The 18,052-nt window shown below is 41.4% G+C and overlaps 2 protein-coding genes across 4 annotated transcripts; one reads left to right on the top strand and one right to left on the bottom strand.

Moving 5' to 3' along the window:
* Window positions 1–6,384: 6,384 nt before the first annotated feature.
* On the bottom strand, window positions 6,385–13,600 carry LOC130257215 (CDC42 small effector protein 2-B-like). Of its 3 annotated transcripts, XR_008841291.1 has the most exons (5): window positions 12,028–13,600; window positions 10,494–10,703; window positions 9,964–10,065; window positions 9,243–9,431; window positions 6,385–6,627 (listed from the first exon to the last, which is right to left on the bottom strand). XR_008841291.1 is itself a non-coding variant. In XM_056499507.1 (4 exons), exons 2-4 carry the CDS (start codon window positions 10,545–10,547, stop codon window positions 9,357–9,359), a joined length of 231 nt encoding a protein of 76 aa, XP_056355482.1. In that variant the 5' UTR covers window positions 10,548–10,703; window positions 12,028–13,600; the 3' UTR covers window positions 6,637–9,356. The 3 variants fall into 3 exon arrangements, 2 of the variants coding, with proteins under 2 accessions (XP_056355482.1, XP_056355483.1); XM_056499507.1 differs by lacking the exon at window positions 6,385–6,627 and having other exon boundaries at window positions 6,637–9,431; XM_056499508.1 differs by lacking the exon at window positions 6,385–6,627 and having other exon boundaries at window positions 6,637–9,431; window positions 12,075–13,600.
* Window positions 13,601–14,990: 1,390 nt separating this feature from the next.
* Window positions 14,991–18,037, top strand: LOC130257301 (nicotinamide riboside kinase 2-like). Its single transcript, XM_056499670.1, has 8 exons — window positions 14,991–15,317; window positions 15,466–15,556; window positions 16,034–16,079; window positions 16,220–16,406; window positions 16,636–16,707; window positions 17,338–17,444; window positions 17,651–17,742; window positions 17,855–18,037. Exons 1-8 carry the CDS (start codon window positions 15,292–15,294, stop codon window positions 17,858–17,860), a joined length of 627 nt encoding a protein of 208 aa, XP_056355645.1. The 5' UTR covers window positions 14,991–15,291; the 3' UTR covers window positions 17,861–18,037.
* Window positions 18,038–18,052: the final 15 nt, after the last annotated feature.

The raw sequence follows: 18,052 nt of genomic DNA, 5'->3' as shown, positions 1-18,052 counted from the left end.
ATGTCATACGTGAGAGCAGCAAGTTCAAGAAGCGGCAAAGTGTGACCTATAACACAAGATTGAGGAAGTTGCGTTGTTTGCTCTTAAAAAAAACCCCAAACTAATAAGCGCATTTCAGAGATGTCTTCCAGGTTTCTAAAGTATTAAAAGGGCCGTGATGCATCAGATGTAAGAATCAGCAAGGATTTCCATGGGCTGAAACAGCTCCGTGATTTACCAGCAAAGGAAGTTGTGCAACATCCCTTTTTTCAGTGGAGGTTTTCGAGCGCTGGTTCCACGATCCGGCCCCCTGGGCCGGGGGTTCCGAGGGGCCGGCGTGCACGGCCAAGAGGAAGGGAGGACGATAAGAAAGGGTGTTGTAGAAAGAAGAGAATGTGGCCGTGGCTGAGGCGGCGAGAGCATGAGGGAAAGGGAGATGCATGAGGATGAGAGTTGAGCTCCACTTCAGCATCAGTAAATCAAAGCCTTAAGTGGGTAATTCAGTCTGAGTTGCTCACAAACTAAGTGTTTATTAGTTATTACTACCGAGGAAGGAGATTCCTGCACGCATGGTTTTTCCCTCTCTGTGCATTTAAGGACAAAGGCATGTAGAACATTCCCCACTGCATTATGGCAAATTGTCAAGAAGCTGTTTTGTTGCTATAAAAATTGAGTAACGTTTACATACCTGTGCATAAGTAGTGTTTTGATCAATACCAATACTTTGATGATAACAAATGGCTTTTAATTTCGCTCAGTGACAATCTGCAATTCATCATTATATCAGCAACAGGACAGGCTTATGCATCTTGTAGAACTGCTGGCCTGCAAAGGTGTGTCTAACATTTCATGTGCTTAAACAGTTAAACAGATAATGGCATACTATGACACAGCTAATAATTCATATTCTATGCAGAATTGGTATTTTAAAAACACAGGCTAGTACATTGTCCATCTGTGTGTTTCTATTCTGGTGCTGTTGTCAGAGTAACCACATTTTACGCCAACTACTATCTCTTCTTCCGAGTCTAACAAGATCTGGATGACAAATGAATACTGATTTACTCCAATAAATCTGCCAGGTCTGTGATCTGTAATGAGCTCTGGGTAAGTACATTACACTATATTTTGGGCATGGAAGAAGTGTTTAATTTGAATTACAAGTGCGTAGCTGATCCCAGGATCAGATTCCATGGCGGCATGTCCTGTCCTGCCACATACTAATCCTTCTTCTTGTGTTCCCCAGGAAAACACGGCAGTTTTTCTTCTGTCTGCAGCTGGTAATAAAAATGGGCCAAAGAGAAAGGAATACAATTGCCTCTGAATAAAAGGAAATTGCTCTCTCAAAAGTGTATGCTTGGTTTGATGTCTCCTGCCTTGATGATTGTTTAAAGATATTGTGAAAACATTTTTTACAGTAAACACTATTCTGCAGTCCAGTGGGACTATGTGGGTTAGAAATACCTGCACTAAAAAGCTGTGAAGGGGGTAGAGTTAGGATATCAGCTTAGGATATTTCAGGGAAATTAGGATATTATCAGTGAAAAACTTCTTAGGTAATCTTTATTGGCAACTTCAGTACTCCTGACACTTTACCATTAGCTGTAATATGTAACCAAAATTAAAAACATGATCTATTCTCAAATTTCAGCACTAAGAAAACTAGATTTTGTTCATATATGTGATTTCCAATGCCAGGCAGAAGGAAACTAGGCTATAAAGACATTCAGAGCTTGAAGAATGACTTCAAAGCCTAAAGGATCCTTCTCTCTTTTTTTCCCCATTTTAAACTTCATGTTCCTTATTTGCAATGAACAATATAACCCTACGCATAACCAATGTAAGACACTAAAGATCTGTACCAAGAATTGTATCCTTTCTATACCACCATAATTCTTCCCATCAGAGAAAAGAACAATGTCCCTCTCAGAAAAATCCCTTTCCCAACCAAAACATCAGCATGGAATAAAATCTGTAACTCAACTCAAGCATTTCTAACAGTGTTAAGGAATAGAGATACTTAATGCAGGCATTGATGATATTACTTAGAAAGAGGAGACTGAATCTAAATAACAATTAGCACAGAAAATAAATTGCTTGAACAATACCGTGCATATTTAGAAATCCTCTTAATGGGAATAATGAAATTATCCTTTTCTTCCCTCTGCAGTTTTCCACCACTTACACACACTTCTAAACACTAATGATTTAACTCACAAGAAAAGAATTTCAAAATACCAATGGTTCCAGGGATCTTCTCCTAATTCTAACATTGCATTAAGTGCTAATTTATGGGGTTTTTCATAATGATCAGCCTCTTGGCTTTTCAGTAAACTTATCCCAACCAATCTGGTTTTTTTCTAATCCTTTCCCTATATTTCCTTATTGTTTAATTCTGTTAATTTTGCATAAAATGCCATAAACAGAAATAGTTCCTTCCTAGGTAGGCAGATGTGGAAGGGTGACAGTATTAGGTATTTTAGAGGAACATTGCATAATTATTGGAGGACTAAGATTGCAAAAGCAATTGGACTCTGCTTGTCAAACAGTTATGTCACACAAGAATCAGGACAGAGGGGATTTGGGGTTCATTGATCAATACATAAGCTTCAAAGGGATGAAGGAATTTTTAATTTGTATTAATTGCTAAGAACTTAGAAAGAACACTGACCCAAAAGCTGCACATATTTCTGAGACATGTAGTAGGCAGTAGAATAATACGACAGAATAAAACGGACAATGAGGAAAAGGAAATAGGTTAGCCAAATAATATTTTTCTCCATCCTATAAATTCTTTCAGTGCCTCATATTTTCACAGCTTTTTGGCTGGAGTCTGGAACAAAACAGCAAAATAACACAGTGAAACCTCTTGATGAAACGGATACAGGAAACACTGTTGCTGAAACCTGTTGTCCCTGTGAGACAGGCACACATGGCAGCGATAGGGACGTGCAACAGCCCGGTGGGATCTGTATGTCCTGGCAAGAGGCTGATACAAAACATACAAAGAACAGCATTTCAGAATTATTTATTAGTACAAGCACATGTTTAGCAACTTTTGCCCATGTACCAACAGCCTTATCTGAACACCAGTAAATACTAATTTCTGCAAGGAAGAGATACCCTAGTTCACTGAATATTATGCAGCAGAGAGAGCAACTGATTTAAATGCATTTTCAAGGTAATATTTAAGCTAGTTGAAAGAAACTAGTGAAAGCCTTACTCATACATCATTATTTAGCAAGGCCTCATTAGCATGCATTAATGAAGCACTGTAAACCTTACTTCTGAATTACATTTTTAAGTTTGTGTCACACCCTCAAAGGCATTGAGTCAGGTTTTAATATTCCCCGGTGGTAGAGACTGCAAGGGTAAATATGGGTAACTGCATGTGAAAGGGTATTTCTTTCACCATTAATCTGCAGCTTCAGCTCATGTTGAGTCCAGATTTTCAAACTTGCATGTATTAGATCAATTTTTTAAAAATAGATTTCTGACTAGAATAAATGCCATTGTTTTGTCAGATCTATGAATCCTTAATAACACACAGCTCACTAATTACTGGTTGTTAGGGCAGTCTTCATTCACTTTTAGACTCAGGTAAGTTATGTAAAATGTACACCTATTTCTTAAGCACCAGCAAGATCAGATGTATGTAAATACACTATTATATATAAAATAAAAAGAATCCTGTAACCACTTTTTCTAGCTCTTTGATGAAGAAATATGAAATTAATTAGTCATCCACTTGTACAGGCCAATGTCAGCTTTAAAAGCACATTAAATTCTCTCCCAGTGATTTAAATGTAGATTTTAAGTCCATTTTTAAGTTTTCAGTAAGCCAGAGCAATCATACTAATTTCAGTTTAAAAGAATGGCTTATTTCCTTACACATTACTTAAGATGAAGGTCTAAATATATACATATATATTAAAACATATATATTAAACCAGCAAAAGACATAATTCAACTCTTTTTTCAGCCTCAGAATTAGGATGGGCCCTTAGTAATAATAACCTTGGTTTTGTTCAGTTTGGATTCATATGCAAATATCAGAGGAAACTTAAAATTTGTTAGAATATTCTTCTCATTTACATTGTTTTAATAACAACAAAAAAATTAAAAGGTTCACTGAATAAAGTAGTTTCAACACAGTTTTGTGGTCTTAATTTCATGAGTAATTCATTGTAGAGGTTTCAACAGACACCTCAAAGTTGTTGCTCTTGCCCAGCCATTACTACTCTCTTACATTAAAATTAGCTTAAGAGAACTTCTATTTAAACCAAGGTTTTGGGATAATGGTTATGCTAATGGGATGCAGATAAACAGGATGTGTGGAACAAGTGACAGCCACGAGGTGTTCAGTAGCCATGTTGCAGGGCTTGATAAGCTGGGCTTAGGCAGTGCAGAGGCCAAAGCAGACTGTGCTGTGGGTGCCCTGTACACCTCATTCTCCCTGGAAGGACACGGGTGTTAGTTATGAGCTTGTTCATCTCTAAGTTCCCAGGTGAAGACAGGACCTGTACTTCAGTATCAAGCACCTCAACCTGGGAGCTTTTTTGGCACAAGAACACATACCAATAACATCCCTGTTTACTCAAAGTGCTTTCACTATTTTGTTTCATCTTTCCATTCTCTATGTAACAGCAGGAGAAATAGTATTAATGGAAATCTGGTACAGCCACGGTGAACTTCTGGCATCTCAGTCTGCAGAGTCCAATGAACTGTCACCAAAACTTCCTCAAGCACAAGGAATTCTTTATGACCTTTCACGCTGAACCATCCATATCCTCCCAATAACTGGAATCTGAATATCAGCTGGATCTACTCTAGTTTCCCTGAAGTCTTGGCAGTGCACTGGATGAAAGGCAGATGCCCTTTTACTACTGATATTTTATATTAATGTTAGTTTTTATTTGGTTTGTGTTACATTGGGTGCAGCAAGCCTTGGCATTTAGAACATCTGCAACCTCACACATAGCAGAAAAAAAAGAGAAAAAGCCCTCTTGTCTTTCAAACATAAATGTGACATCAGTCTGCAACTGCTGAAACCAGAGCTACCTTTGTGGGTGGCTCTATACTTTCTGAAAACAGCTTTGTAAGCTGCAGGAAGAGGATACTACCATTCATTAAAGTCATATTGGCAATCTGTGTCTCAAAGTCCCAGCTTAGTCATGCATTTAAGTGCCTAATTTCCTCCATATACCAATTATGCACATATTATGGGTATTTTCCAACTGATATCAAAGCTGTCTTGTGCACTGCAGATAAGAAACGTCAACATGAGCATGTTCTGCTCCCTGCTCCTTCCTCATTAACGTGCACCACATTGCCTCTCTGTGGCTAAATCTCCCTCACTTCCATACCTCATTTTCTCTGTAGTTCCTGACCATCCTGTTAGCTCTTCAACACCTTCCCTGCAGTAGGAAGAGTTAAGCAATAACAAGGGGACTTTATGTTTTCATATAGTGAAGCACAAAACTGTCTCAGAGCTGTGTGTGATGAAAAGTTTAAGTAACTCCACAGCTTAAGGCTCTGTTGAGGAAACAACAGCCCAACAGGCCAGTTCTTAGAGAGGACCTATTCTGCACAGGATGAGAAACCTTTTACAGATACACTGTACACACATGAATATTAGCAGGAAAATTACTGGTGGAAGTACCTTGGGCCTTGTGTGTCAGACAAATCACGGTGTGTGAAGGAAGGACGGTTTATCTGCAGATGTCCAGGCACTAACCACTCACAGCATCTCTTTAGGCACTCAGGACTTCACCTTTATAGGTAAGCAGCTAAAATTTTGAATTTCAAGCATTAACCACAAAGTATCTGGAAGCCTTACAGGAATCCACTCACTGGAAAATATCTTGGCACCACTGTAAAACAGCAGTTTCCTTCCTGTAGTTCCACAGTGATTATGAAAGGCAGACAAGATTGTTCTTATCTTCAACTGTTGGATTTTCAGGGCAGTGTCACAGTGCTGACAGCAAAGTAGATCCAAACATGGTCAGGAGCAGCCATTTAATCATCTTTCACTGACAGATTGGAGTCTCATTTTCCAGTGATACCATATTTAGTAATGTACAAAGAATTTCATGAACATGGAATTTAACATTTTTGAATTGTACTTATTCTTGTTGGCATAGTAAGATTAGGGGTATTTATGAATCTTCCAACGTTTTTTGTCTATACAGAGTGGAAGCTACAACAGCACCTGGTAGTCCAATATGGCAAGAGCATACAAAGGAATAGTACCATGTGTCTGGATTGCAAGTTATCATATCACAGGCTAACTTGGTGCATAGCATTGACACCCTATAATTGGTATAAAGCTGCTCTTCAGGAGATAAAAAGACATATTAAGTTGTGAAAAAGACAAATATCTTTTCTATATTCTGTCCACAGGTGTATGCAGTATTATGGGACAGTCAAGCAATAAGATAGCCAGAATTGAAAATATCTCCCTCTCATGCCAGATTTTTTTTCCCAAGGAAGCAAACTGTGCTAAGACTCTGCCAGACTACATAAAAAACAGTTGATCCTGCTCTGCTTGCAAGTTATTTTACTTCTGATTAAAAAACCCAAAACCATAAAATGTCATTGTCAGAGACGTACTGTTTCTTGATTGACTTGATGTAAGGTCTTCACAGCCTACAATGTAGATTAAAAAGTTTGATCATTTGGTGCTATTTCTGTATTTTATTTCCGTCAAGCTCAAAAAAACACCAAATCCCACATGGAGTAAGAGCTTGCATAGAAAAGAGACTTGATGTAAAACTGTGCTCTCTAGTGGAGAAATTTCATTCTGTGCAATAAAAGTTCAAGCCATGCAAATCCATCCACTTAACCAACAAGTTTTCCGTGCAGAGAAAATACCAAGGTTTTCCAGAATATGAAAAGAGTGCAAGTGCCCAGTTCAACATATTTATTATGACTAAGATAGGCTCATACTGAGTTACATGACTGATTACAGATACACAAGGTTTCTAAATATAGAACAAAAAATACCTAATCCCTAAAACATGTGCTTATGTTTGTTAGATTTTTAAAAATAATGACACTTTTAATGTAATAGCAAAACATTTCTTTTTAGTGATGTTGCACTTTTTATGGTCCTATATAATACTATATAGTCTGATGAAAATAGTTTAGTTTCACACCAGATAGTTCTACTTGGTTTACATGATCAAAACTAGGATTTTTCTCTAAATAAGTGTAAAAAAATTTCTGTTCATTTATTTTTAGAGAGAAGAACTGAAATATTCACCAACTCCTTTATTTCTAGTTACACCACTAATTTTAAATCTACTGAATGGGTAGACTTAAAGAAACCCTAACTTCTGTTCAATGTGTTTTCTTAGAGTGTCTCTTATGACAATTGCCCTATCACCATTTTTTCTGGGCAGGTGTAGATGATTCGATGCATTAACTCCATATAATAGCAGATTAATTGGAATCTATTCTTTCAAACAACTTGGCCACTTTCTGCTTCCTTAACACTATACAGGATTTAGCTTCCTTAAGCACTGTATCTTAACTATACTGTTAATATTAGGCTGTTAGAGCCTATCTCAAGTTAGAAGACAGAAATGTAAAAGACTTGCAAAAGCTAAATGTTAACTACAGTTAACTACACTAATTTTAAAATATATTAGAATTTGGTGTGCATTCTAATCCAAGGATCTAGCAAGACATGGATATTATATTTCTTTATGTGGTTACAGAATGCTATGATCAGCTGTTGGCTGTTACAAAAAACAATACTCCCTGTTGCTTTTTGGACCTAAAAGATATAATATGGGGGAGGGGAAAAGCTGTTTTTATGAACATATACAGAAACACAGAGCTACCATTCATGTGTTAAGTTCCTTAGTATACTCAGAAAAGGTAGACTAACAATTCAGCAAAGCCCAGCAGCCTAGATTTAAGAAGTATCACAACTACAAACAGAATCATACAAGTTAAAAGCTTTGCCAGCTATAAATTTATTTAAATGGAAAAAAGTTCATAACTGATCTTCTGCCAAGAGCAAGGACAGAGTTTGCTGACCTCCAGCATAACTTGTGCTGATATGGCAACAATTTAAACACTTGTAATTAGTTAATCCCATGAGAGCAAGCAGATTTCCTGTTTCTACAGTGATAGTCATACATAATTTTGAGCTGGGGAAACAATTGTCAGTGATTGGGTAAGAGAAAAACCTAGTTCTGCTTCAGCAGTTTTGTCATGTCACTTAATAGAAAGACGAATAAGAACTAAGTAATAAACTGAAGTTTGAGTATGTATAAATATTTATGGATATTTATTTAAATATTTATGAAGCGCTGGCACTCTGCAAAATGCTATTTCCATTTAATACTCTCCTGCAAATTTTCACAACATTCTTTAAATGTGTGTCCTTCACATGGCCATGTCACTTACACCACATGCAAGAAAATATTAATTTAATATAAAATAGTCTTGAAATAAAGGAGCCAGAAAGATAAAGAAGATACCCCTTGAAGTCCTGTGTGGTTACTGTTACAGAGAGATAACAAAGAGAGGGATCTTAAATATGTTTAGTTTAAAATTCAATTGTAGTAATGCAAAACTAACACACACTTGTGAGCATATTGCAGCACCACTGGAAGTTAACTGGTAGGTACAATTATCAGTGTTGCAGTAATAGCTGCCAGTCACAGCAGTGTGTGTGCATGGATAGGAGGCAGCCCAGTCACTGAGGGACACATCTCTTGTTCTAAGTCTCATTTGAGAGTCAGAATGTTTGCAAAAGCTCTGTTTTTAGATAGAAAAGTGTTATCTTGGCAAGGCAGAAGTTTCACTGTGTTTTGCAGACTCAGCTAGCTATCCTACATTGGAGTTCATTCACTATCAAAAGGCATTACAAAATATCAAAGACTTATGCATTAGGTTGTAAAGCATCTAAAAAACAGGTCCAAAGTTATCTGACAGCTGCAAGGTCGTACTTAGCAACTCAGTTTAGCCCATGTAAGAAGCGAAATCATGCAATACCTTCCCATTAAATATCCTCTGCATTTCCTGAGAAGAGAAAAAGACAGATGCCAAAATCCCAGACAATTCATCCTGACTTCCAATCCCATCTTATCTGACAGCTTTGAGAGGCTTTTGAGACAGAGGTAGGAAGTCATCCACAGTGACAAATTACAGTTGCTACTACAACACTACCATGACAGACCATTTAAAGGATAATTTACAATAACTTCTTCAGAAGATATTGTGTAAAGAACACCAAAGCTTGTACTGACCTATTTTAAATTCAGGTGCTCTCCCTACTCCATTATAACAAGGTTTTAGAAAATGTGAAAGCACAGTCCAGGGGGTCCTCATAAGAGTGCAGATTTCAGCCTTCTTTCAGTCTCCTATATTTCAACAGTTGCAGGAGTGCCATTTGTATAGCCACCTTTAGACTTCATGTGGTCCTGAATTGACACGGCCTAGGAAAAAAAGCTTATTAAAACATGCATGTTATAAATTCTGGTTGCCAGAGCAATTGCTAAAGGCATCAATTTGAAAGGGCATGTGAGCCATATGTTTAGAGTGCTGAGTCCCAACTATAGTAGGGAGAAATAATAACTAAATCCAGAACTGTGATAATGCCTTTAAGTCTGTGTTTGAGATGCATTTTACTGTAGGAAATCCACTTATTCTTACATCCCTAACCCTGGCACAGCTTTGACTTCAAGGTGATTTGGTTCTAGTATCAAGTGCATCCATAGAATCTATATCCAAAAGGTTCTCATCATGTGTAAAAATACCGAGGAAATGAGCACCTCCTGCTCAATGTATCTCCCACAGTATCTTGTGTTTACAGACCAAAAGACAATTCTGTTCTGATGCTACTCTATTGATTAAAAAAAAAATCCTCAAGGTTTTTCTCTCTCTTACAATTTTCTAGGGTTTTATCAGCTATTTGCTCCACAGGTTCCTGGGGGGAGATCTGTGCTTTTCCCAGGGGTGCACACTTACTGAGGAATAGTCACTACTCATCTCTCTGGCCCCGACGTGCGCGGTGTGTACAAAGTTCATGGGCTCTCCTATCATATTCCGGTCCAGCCTCCGACGCCTCTTCTGTGAGAAAAAAAGATATCTTAGGTCTCTATTTAGAAAACATCTGCAGCTTTCAGGCAGCAACAAGTAGCCAAGATAAAAATAGATAGCCACGACTGACCCCTAACGACACCTCATGGCTAGAGGGCTGAAGTTTCAGACTGTTCGCAGTGAGACACAATGGAAGTCACTTTTATTACTGCTAATTGAATTCTAGCAAAAAGCTTTCTTTACTGTTAGAAAGTCAGGGTCTGAAAATTGCAAACACTCATACTGTGCAAGTTTCTGGAAAAGAACACACAGTTCAAACATAGCTTAGCAGGACTGGTTTTAGCTTTTTTTACTTTGCCCAAACTAATCAAAACAACAGGATAATGAAAGTGTTTCCCATGTAACTGGAGGACAAAATTTCAAATCTGATAAAGGGTGGCAGCTGTGCATCTACCTACCGGTGGGGGCTGTTCACCATTGCACCAGTTAAAACAAACCAGGAACTCAGTCATTATATTTCTCAGCAGGCAATAAGGTCTTGTTAAGTGTAGTTCTCTGGGAATTTGAGCAGTACAAGGACCAAGACTCAGTTCCTAGACTGAGCTTAGAAAGGAATTGCTTGTGCAGGTTCACTGGGAGACATCACAGAATGCACCTGATAAGTATACCTGCAAAGAGATTAATATTTAGATTTATATTAAAATATATCAAAGTTTTGTAACACTTATTGAGCAATAGGCAGTTCCTAAGACTAAACCAAGACTGTTACATTCTTAAACATACCTGTAGAGGAGAGAAGCATCAATTTAAAATTACTATGATCACGTCAGAAATCAGGGTTAAAAACTCTTCATATTTACTCACAGAGAGTATTGGAAGTTCTTTACAGAAGTGTAATAAAAACAATGCTAGAATTAAGTCAAGTCTTGTTTAACAGTCTGTAATCTGGTTGTAAGCAAAGCTAATCAATACTTACTATTTATTGTTTTGTAAGAAACCAGCTTCAAACTGATTGACCAGTTAACATTTACAAATGGAGGCCTTACATATGATTACTCTACTTAGATATGGAAAAGCTCAAAGCAAAGAGCATTCTACAACTCCAAATTGCCCTTAAAAGAGAAAAGAAGAGCCTTGCATACCAGCAAGTGAAACCATTCATCAGAGCCTAGAGCTTCCCAGAATGTATAAAAATATTAACATAGCGATCCTGAACTGGAGACACAACGAGGAAACTCACTGACTCTGATACCCTAACACCAGCTTCCTTCAAAGCAAACCTTGGGTTATAGAGTAGCCTTTGCTATCAACTTTTTCATACCCCAGATCACAATATGCTATTTTAAAGAAAGTTTTGTTTTGGTTTTTTTTAAAGCTTACAGCTTAAAAGAAGTTAAACAGTATAGTTTAATCAATTCAATCTTTCTGAACCCTCACTAAATCTTTCACAACAAACCAGCATAAGCTTCCTCCTTCATAGGCATTTCTTATGTAGTCCCACAATTATGTAATTAGCACATCTATTTCTTTCACCTTTGTGGCTTTCTAACATTTCATCACGTCTCACTTCAAGCATATTTCTTACATTTCTGTGATTTATCTTTCAAAGCATTTGTTAAGTCTGCCCCTTTGTTTAAGTAGTCTATGAAATACATTTCTGCAGAATGTCTTACATTATTTCAGTTTGTCCTAGGTGGTTTTAATACAATTCGTTATCTGCCTCTATTATAATTTTTCACCTGGTGCCCTTACAATGGTCTTTATCATCACCAGAAGGGACAGGGGTCCATACAACCATAAAGACATGCAGAAATCAAAGCTTTTGCCAGCACTTCCCATTAGCCGCCGATTTTTTAGGTTTGTTGCATGTTAATGAGACCACATCAAAGCTAAGATTTTCTCAAGTGTGTCACGGCACAGAGATCACCTATTTGGAAAGCAGGCTGGCTGTCACACACCATGGCCATCCCAAAGCAAGAGCTGAACGCCTACCGTGCTCCTGCCGTGTGTCCATCTCCCTCCCGGGGCTCCACGCGTACCTCGCTGCTGCTGCTGCTCCCAGAGTCCTCTCAGGATGGTGTGTCCTCATTCAAGCGCTGGCACACGCCCAGCTCCCGTCTTGGCAGCTTCAGCACATTTACAGTTCATATTCCTGGGTTATAATTAGTGCTGTTGGCTAAGCAGGAACGCTCCGCTGCGCTCCCATGCCCTGCGGCGGCTCCTCCGCTCCGGGAGGTGCTGCACTTGTCCCTTGTGCGTTTCACGCGTCCCTACAGGTGTCAGAAACGCAGAGCGGAGACCAAAAATAGAGCCCAGCTTTGGCGTCAGATTTGTGCAGCCGTGCAGTTTTCTCAGCACTCCCCATGCAGCCTGTGGCTCACTTCCACCCCTGCGGCAGCTCTGCAGGTGTCCAGCTGGCACACAGCGTGCTGAACGCCTTCCTGTTGTCTTTTACATCAGAACGCTTCTTTTCCTATGCATGACTCAGAGGATCATCCCCCAGGACAGGAATGTTTGTGCCAGGGCATGGGACACCACCTTGCTCCCAGAGACTCAAGGTTTCCACACTGACTAGAAGAATTTTAAAAACAACTTTTCAGGCTCACCCAAGACAAGTAAAAGCCAACAAGAATCTCTGAACCGCGGAGAAAACAACATTTTGTCACAGTTGGCACGCAGAGCAGAACGGGACAATATCCTGTTGTTCTTTCTCTCTGTTTTTCACCATGGCAGCAGTATCATCGGGGTGAGGACACAAAGGGCCTGGGAATGGCTAGCACGCGCAGACACGGATGCTGGATGTGCTGCCAGGATGCACAGCCCTGCTGGAGCCCAGGGCCTTAAAGTGCCCCAGAGCTTTGGGAATGTCGAGATAAACTTCCCTGAGTGTAACCATCTATTTCTTCTACCACTGCTGTGTATTAAAAAGTATTCAAAAATCTTCTTGTGTTTGATTTATGAAATATCAATGGAAAATATTGGCTTGAATCAAATCAAAATAACCAAAAACTTGAATATTTGCGTAGAGAAGGGACACACATGTTAATGTTGACAAATAACATCAGTAAACATATTTATTCTTCCCAACTGGCCTTTAGATTCAAGATCAGATAATGCAAAATCCTTGCCTCAAGCTGTTAGCACAGGACAATGAGGGTATAGTTAGTGAATATTGTCACAGGCTGCCACCCCCGTGCCCCAGTTCAGTGTTAAACTGGGATTACTGCTGGGCCCACTTGCCATTTTCATTCCAGCTCTGTCAATACCAAGTTCATGCAAGGAGCAGTGCATTTCAGCCTAAATGCCTTTCTAAAAACCACCATGCTTCTTATTTGTTCATTATCCCTCCTTTGCTCATTTGACATCAACATCATGTTAAAATCCTCAAACAGTTTAAGGTTTACATATTTGAATGACAAGGTGTGGCAAAAGACAACAAAACTTGTATTAGTTTTGAGCATGAAACTTGGAGAGTGCATCTTGCTTGGTAAAAGGTGAAGAGTACAAAACAATTATTAAGACTTTGGAAGAACTTTGGGGCTGAACAGCTAAAATCTGCTGTAAAGTGAGTTTAGCTGCTGGCAAGTAGCATCCTGATTTTACCAGTGTATGTACTGGGGATGCATTCCTCAAACTATATAATAATGATAGTATCTATCATAAATGTATATATTGGTCTACCATCATGGAGCTTCACAGAAAGCTGAGAATAAGGTTTTACCTGAGCCCTTCCATAATCTAGGTGTGTAGGATTTTTAATCTAAGAAACTGGGGTGTACTCTGTGAGGACATCCTTCTTTCCAAAACTAAGTAGACAAATATATTTTAAAAATAACTCTTCAAAACCAAACCAACCAGCCAAAACAAAACAAAACCCAACAACAACAACAAAACAAAGAAAAGCACTTCACACATAAAGCCCCCCAAACCACAAAGGCAGCTCCTCTGTTTCAAAGTGAAAATGAGCTAAATGACCTTGATCTTGAAAACAAAAATTTATTTTCTACTGTGTCCATTGACCTTCAGATAAGAAGAAAAGCCAAGAGACCAAATTATGTGTTCTGCTTGGAAGTGAGAAAGAAATCAACAAAGGTTTTGATCAAGCAACTGCAGTCTTACCACAAAAATCAGTAAAAATCAAGAACAGCAAGCAAATGGTTGGCAACACACCCACCCCCCCATAATGTAAACATGTTGAACGGATTAAGTGGCTTGTAAATTATGAAATTTAATGATACTAAAAAAAAGTTATGACGATACATTTCCCTTCTTTCAGAAGGGAAAAAACGTTAATAAGAAAAGGTAGTTCCTCAGGCATGACCGAGGAGCAAACATGACAGCCAAGGAGAAGCATGTAAGGGAGGCAGGAAAAGCAGGAATTGCCCTCATTTAGAAGAGGATCTCTACAGAAGAGCATCCCTCGGTGTCTGTTTCCTGGTCGTTTTCCCCGGTTCCCCGAGGCTGCGGCCCGGCCCGAGGACACGCCGTGACCTTGACCGACCGCGGTGATGCTCGGGGGCTGCGGCGCTGAGCCGGGACAGCGCCAGGGGGCGCCCGCGCAACCCGCGGCCTTCCCGCCCCGCCGCTCCCTCAGCAGCCTCGCGCACCCTCACGGGGAGCCACGTCTGGTCCCGGCCCCGGCGGAGCTCATCACCGCAGAACCGGGCCGGTGTCCGGAGCGGGGCCCAGCCGAGCCGCCCGGGCCCGGGCCCGGCACTGCCGCGGCTCCGCCCTCGCGGGAGGGGAGTGCGCGGCCCTGCGCTGCGCCGCCCTAGCCAGCAGGGGGCGCCAAGCCCTCACCGTTCCGCCTCCGCCCTTCCCCGGCGCGGAGGCTGTCGAGCGCCCCCTAGCGGCCACGCTGTCACACGGCCGGGCGTGAGTGAGCGCGCCCCAGCCAATCACCGCGAGCCGCTCGCGTCACGCCGCTTCCTATTGGCTGCGCGGAGGATGCGGCCGCCCAATGGGCGCGGCGGAACGCGCGGAGAAGGCGCGCGCGCGCGGGCACCGCCCCCCTTTGCGGAGCGCGCGGCGCGGCGCGGACCGGCCCTGCTGCTGCTCTGAGCGACCATGGCGCTGCTCAGCAGTTGACGTTTGGCTTCTCCCCTCTCCACCTTCTCCTCTTTCTCCGGCCCCTTCCTTCCCCCTGCCCGGGTCCCGGCTCAGGCACGTAGACGGCCGGTACCGGCGACACCGGGTCCCTCCCTGCCCCTCAGAAACAGGCAGTAGGAGTCGGGCCGGGCGGCCGCCGGACGCGCCATGAACATCATCATCGGCATCGGCGGGTGAGAGCCGGGACCGGGCGGGGAGAGCGGCTCGGGGTGCGGGACGGGCGCGGGTGTCTCATCCCGGCCCCTCCCGGTGCCGCAGTGGGGGTGGGAGGTGGACGCGGCCCCCACGTGGCGCTTCCCGACGGCCGCGCTCTCGCCGCAGGGTCACCAACGGCGGCAAGACCACCCTGACCCGCCGGCTGATGCGGGCCCTGCCCAACTGCAGCGTGGTGCACCAGGATGACTTCTTCAAGGTGAGCGGGCCCGCCGCCCCTGCAGGCCGCGGGAGGCGCGGGGTGACCCCCGCGGGCTTCCGCCCGCCCGCGCCGCTGGCGCGCTGCCCGCGCTGCGCCGCCCTGCCCGCGGCTCCTGCGCCGCCCTGCCCGCGGCTCCTGCGCCGCCCTGCCCGCGGCTCCTGCGCCGCCCTGCCCGCGGCTCCTGCGCCGCCGGCGGGGCCGTGCGCCCCCGGATAAGCTGCGCTACAGCGGCTCCCCACGGCTTTCCGCGGAGCGCTGCGCTCGTGTCCGCGGGAAGATAGAGGAGCGGGCGGCTTTATCTGAGCCTTCTACTGCTGGTTTTATCTGCATGCAAAGGAACCTGGTGGAGGGTTAAGATCCCCCTTTGTAGCTTCAGGGTTTGGAGCTTGAATCTTGCTTTAAAATGGGTATTGAGCTTCTCAGTAGTTGTCCTCACCAAACAGGTTTGTTTTTTTTTTCTTGTTACTGTTTCAGCCCCAAGATGAAATAGAAGTTGAAGATGGGTTTAAACAGTATGATGGTAAGCCTTTCTTAGTGTTATCAAAGCATAACTCAAAATCTTCGAGTATTTTGATTCTTTATGTGCACTGTTTTGTAGTGACTGTATCACTAGATGATATTTAATTACTGCTTGATGATAGTTGTCTTTTTTTGCCTTAGTGATAAGTGCATTAGATATGGAAGCTATGATGAGTACCATAAATGCTTGGATAAAAAACCCTGTCAAGTTTGAACGTTCTCATGGGATCAACAACACACTGGATGCCCAGATCTTGGAAGATAAGGAGGGAGGAGATGAAACAATCCACATTCTTATTGTTGAAGGCTTCCTACTTTACACCTACAGGTAATAAATCATGCTTTCATACATTTTGATTTTTACATTATTTTATGTAATGGGCAAACCTCCAAGGCAATAAAAAGATGTGTTCTAAACCAAGATTTAGCAGCAGGCATCTGCCAAGGTCAGGTGTCGCAAGTCTAAAGGTCACTCTAAGTACGGGAAATGGATATTTTACTTTTCTGGGTTTTGCTACTAATTAGTTGAGGTGTAACCAAACAGATGTCTCTTTCAGGCCATTGATTGATGTTTTCCACCATCGGTACTTTCTTTCCATTCCATATGAAGAGTGTAAAAGGAGAAGAAGGTAAGTTTGTCTGAGTTCTTTGCTAACCCAATAATATCTTACTCCATTCAAGACTTTGTTTCTCTAAAGCTTTTAGGTGAGAAGGGATAAAGGCAAATGTAGCTTCCTTCACCAAACTCACCTAAAACTTCCCACCAAGATACTGTATCGTGTATGTAATGCTCAGTTTCTGCACAAACTTTTCACTAGGCTTTATCCCATGCTGGTTTTCCAGTTACACAGTTCCCAGGTCTGGAACTACCTGAGGTTTTACATTTGGCTGTATTGTTGCACATGTACACTGTTCTTACTGCAGATGAAAACTTGAATTACATTTCTAGGGGAATAAGCTGACAGCTATTTTACCCAAAGTTCTGCTATATCTTGAAAGAGTTTATTAATCAATTTTAGATTAGTCTGTCTTGGGAACTCCTTTTGCATTTTAAACACTTTGTACCTGCACATCAAATTAGAATTTTTTTACATAATTTGATGCTTGCAGCTCTTGTTGACTACTAACTTTTGACAAACTCAGAAGCCAAACATGAGTCAATGGGCTTAGGCCAATGTGTAGAGAAACCCAATGAAGGATCCGTCATTTCCCTGAACTGTTATTAGACTATTTGTGAGTAACAATGCCTTAATTTACAGTTCAAGGAATTACACTGTACCGGATCCACCTGGATTGTTTGATGGCCACGTTTGGCCTATGTATGTAAAGCACAGGAAGATAATGGAAGAACTTGGAGTTGATGTGGGTAAGTCTTTAATGACAAAAGCACTTTATGAGATTGCTTTTCAAACCTGTGCAATAGGTACTGGTTAGATGCATGAGAGGAGGTAAATGAAGCAGATGGAGAGAGTATATTTCTCTGATACCAGCTAGATGCATGCTTTTTAAATTAGGATCTGGCAAGCTTACAGAGACATTCTATTACAGCTCTCTTATTTTACTTCCTTTAAGTGCATTTGGATGGGACAAAATCAAAGGAGGAGCTGTTTAATGAAGTGTATGGGCAGATCCAGAATAAGATTGAAGAATTGCTTAACACCCAGGTATATGTTTATGCTTATAATTAAATTGTAATTCAAAGGCAAATATTTTAAAACTTGTGTTGAAAAAGCATGAAGCTGTAACTTTTATGTTCACATCTATCCTTCTGTTTAGAAATAAGCTGCTGCTGCTGATTCTTGTGAATGAAGATGATTCCTGTTTGCTCCATGCTGTCTACCTGACTGCCTCTAAAGTTCCAGCTTCTGTGAAGACTCAACTCTCAAACTCAACTTTGTTCAACCTTTCCCTTGAAAACGGAGTTCTATATGGTCATAATTAAAAAGCATTTCCCCCTTGTCTGTGATCCTAAAT

Source organism: Oenanthe melanoleuca, chromosome 10, assembly GCF_029582105.1.
Source record: "Oenanthe melanoleuca isolate GR-GAL-2019-014 chromosome 10, OMel1.0, whole genome shotgun sequence".
NCBI lineage: Eukaryota > Metazoa > Chordata > Aves > Passeriformes > Muscicapidae > Oenanthe > Oenanthe melanoleuca.
This window is presented reverse-complemented; position numbering and strand designations above follow the sequence as displayed.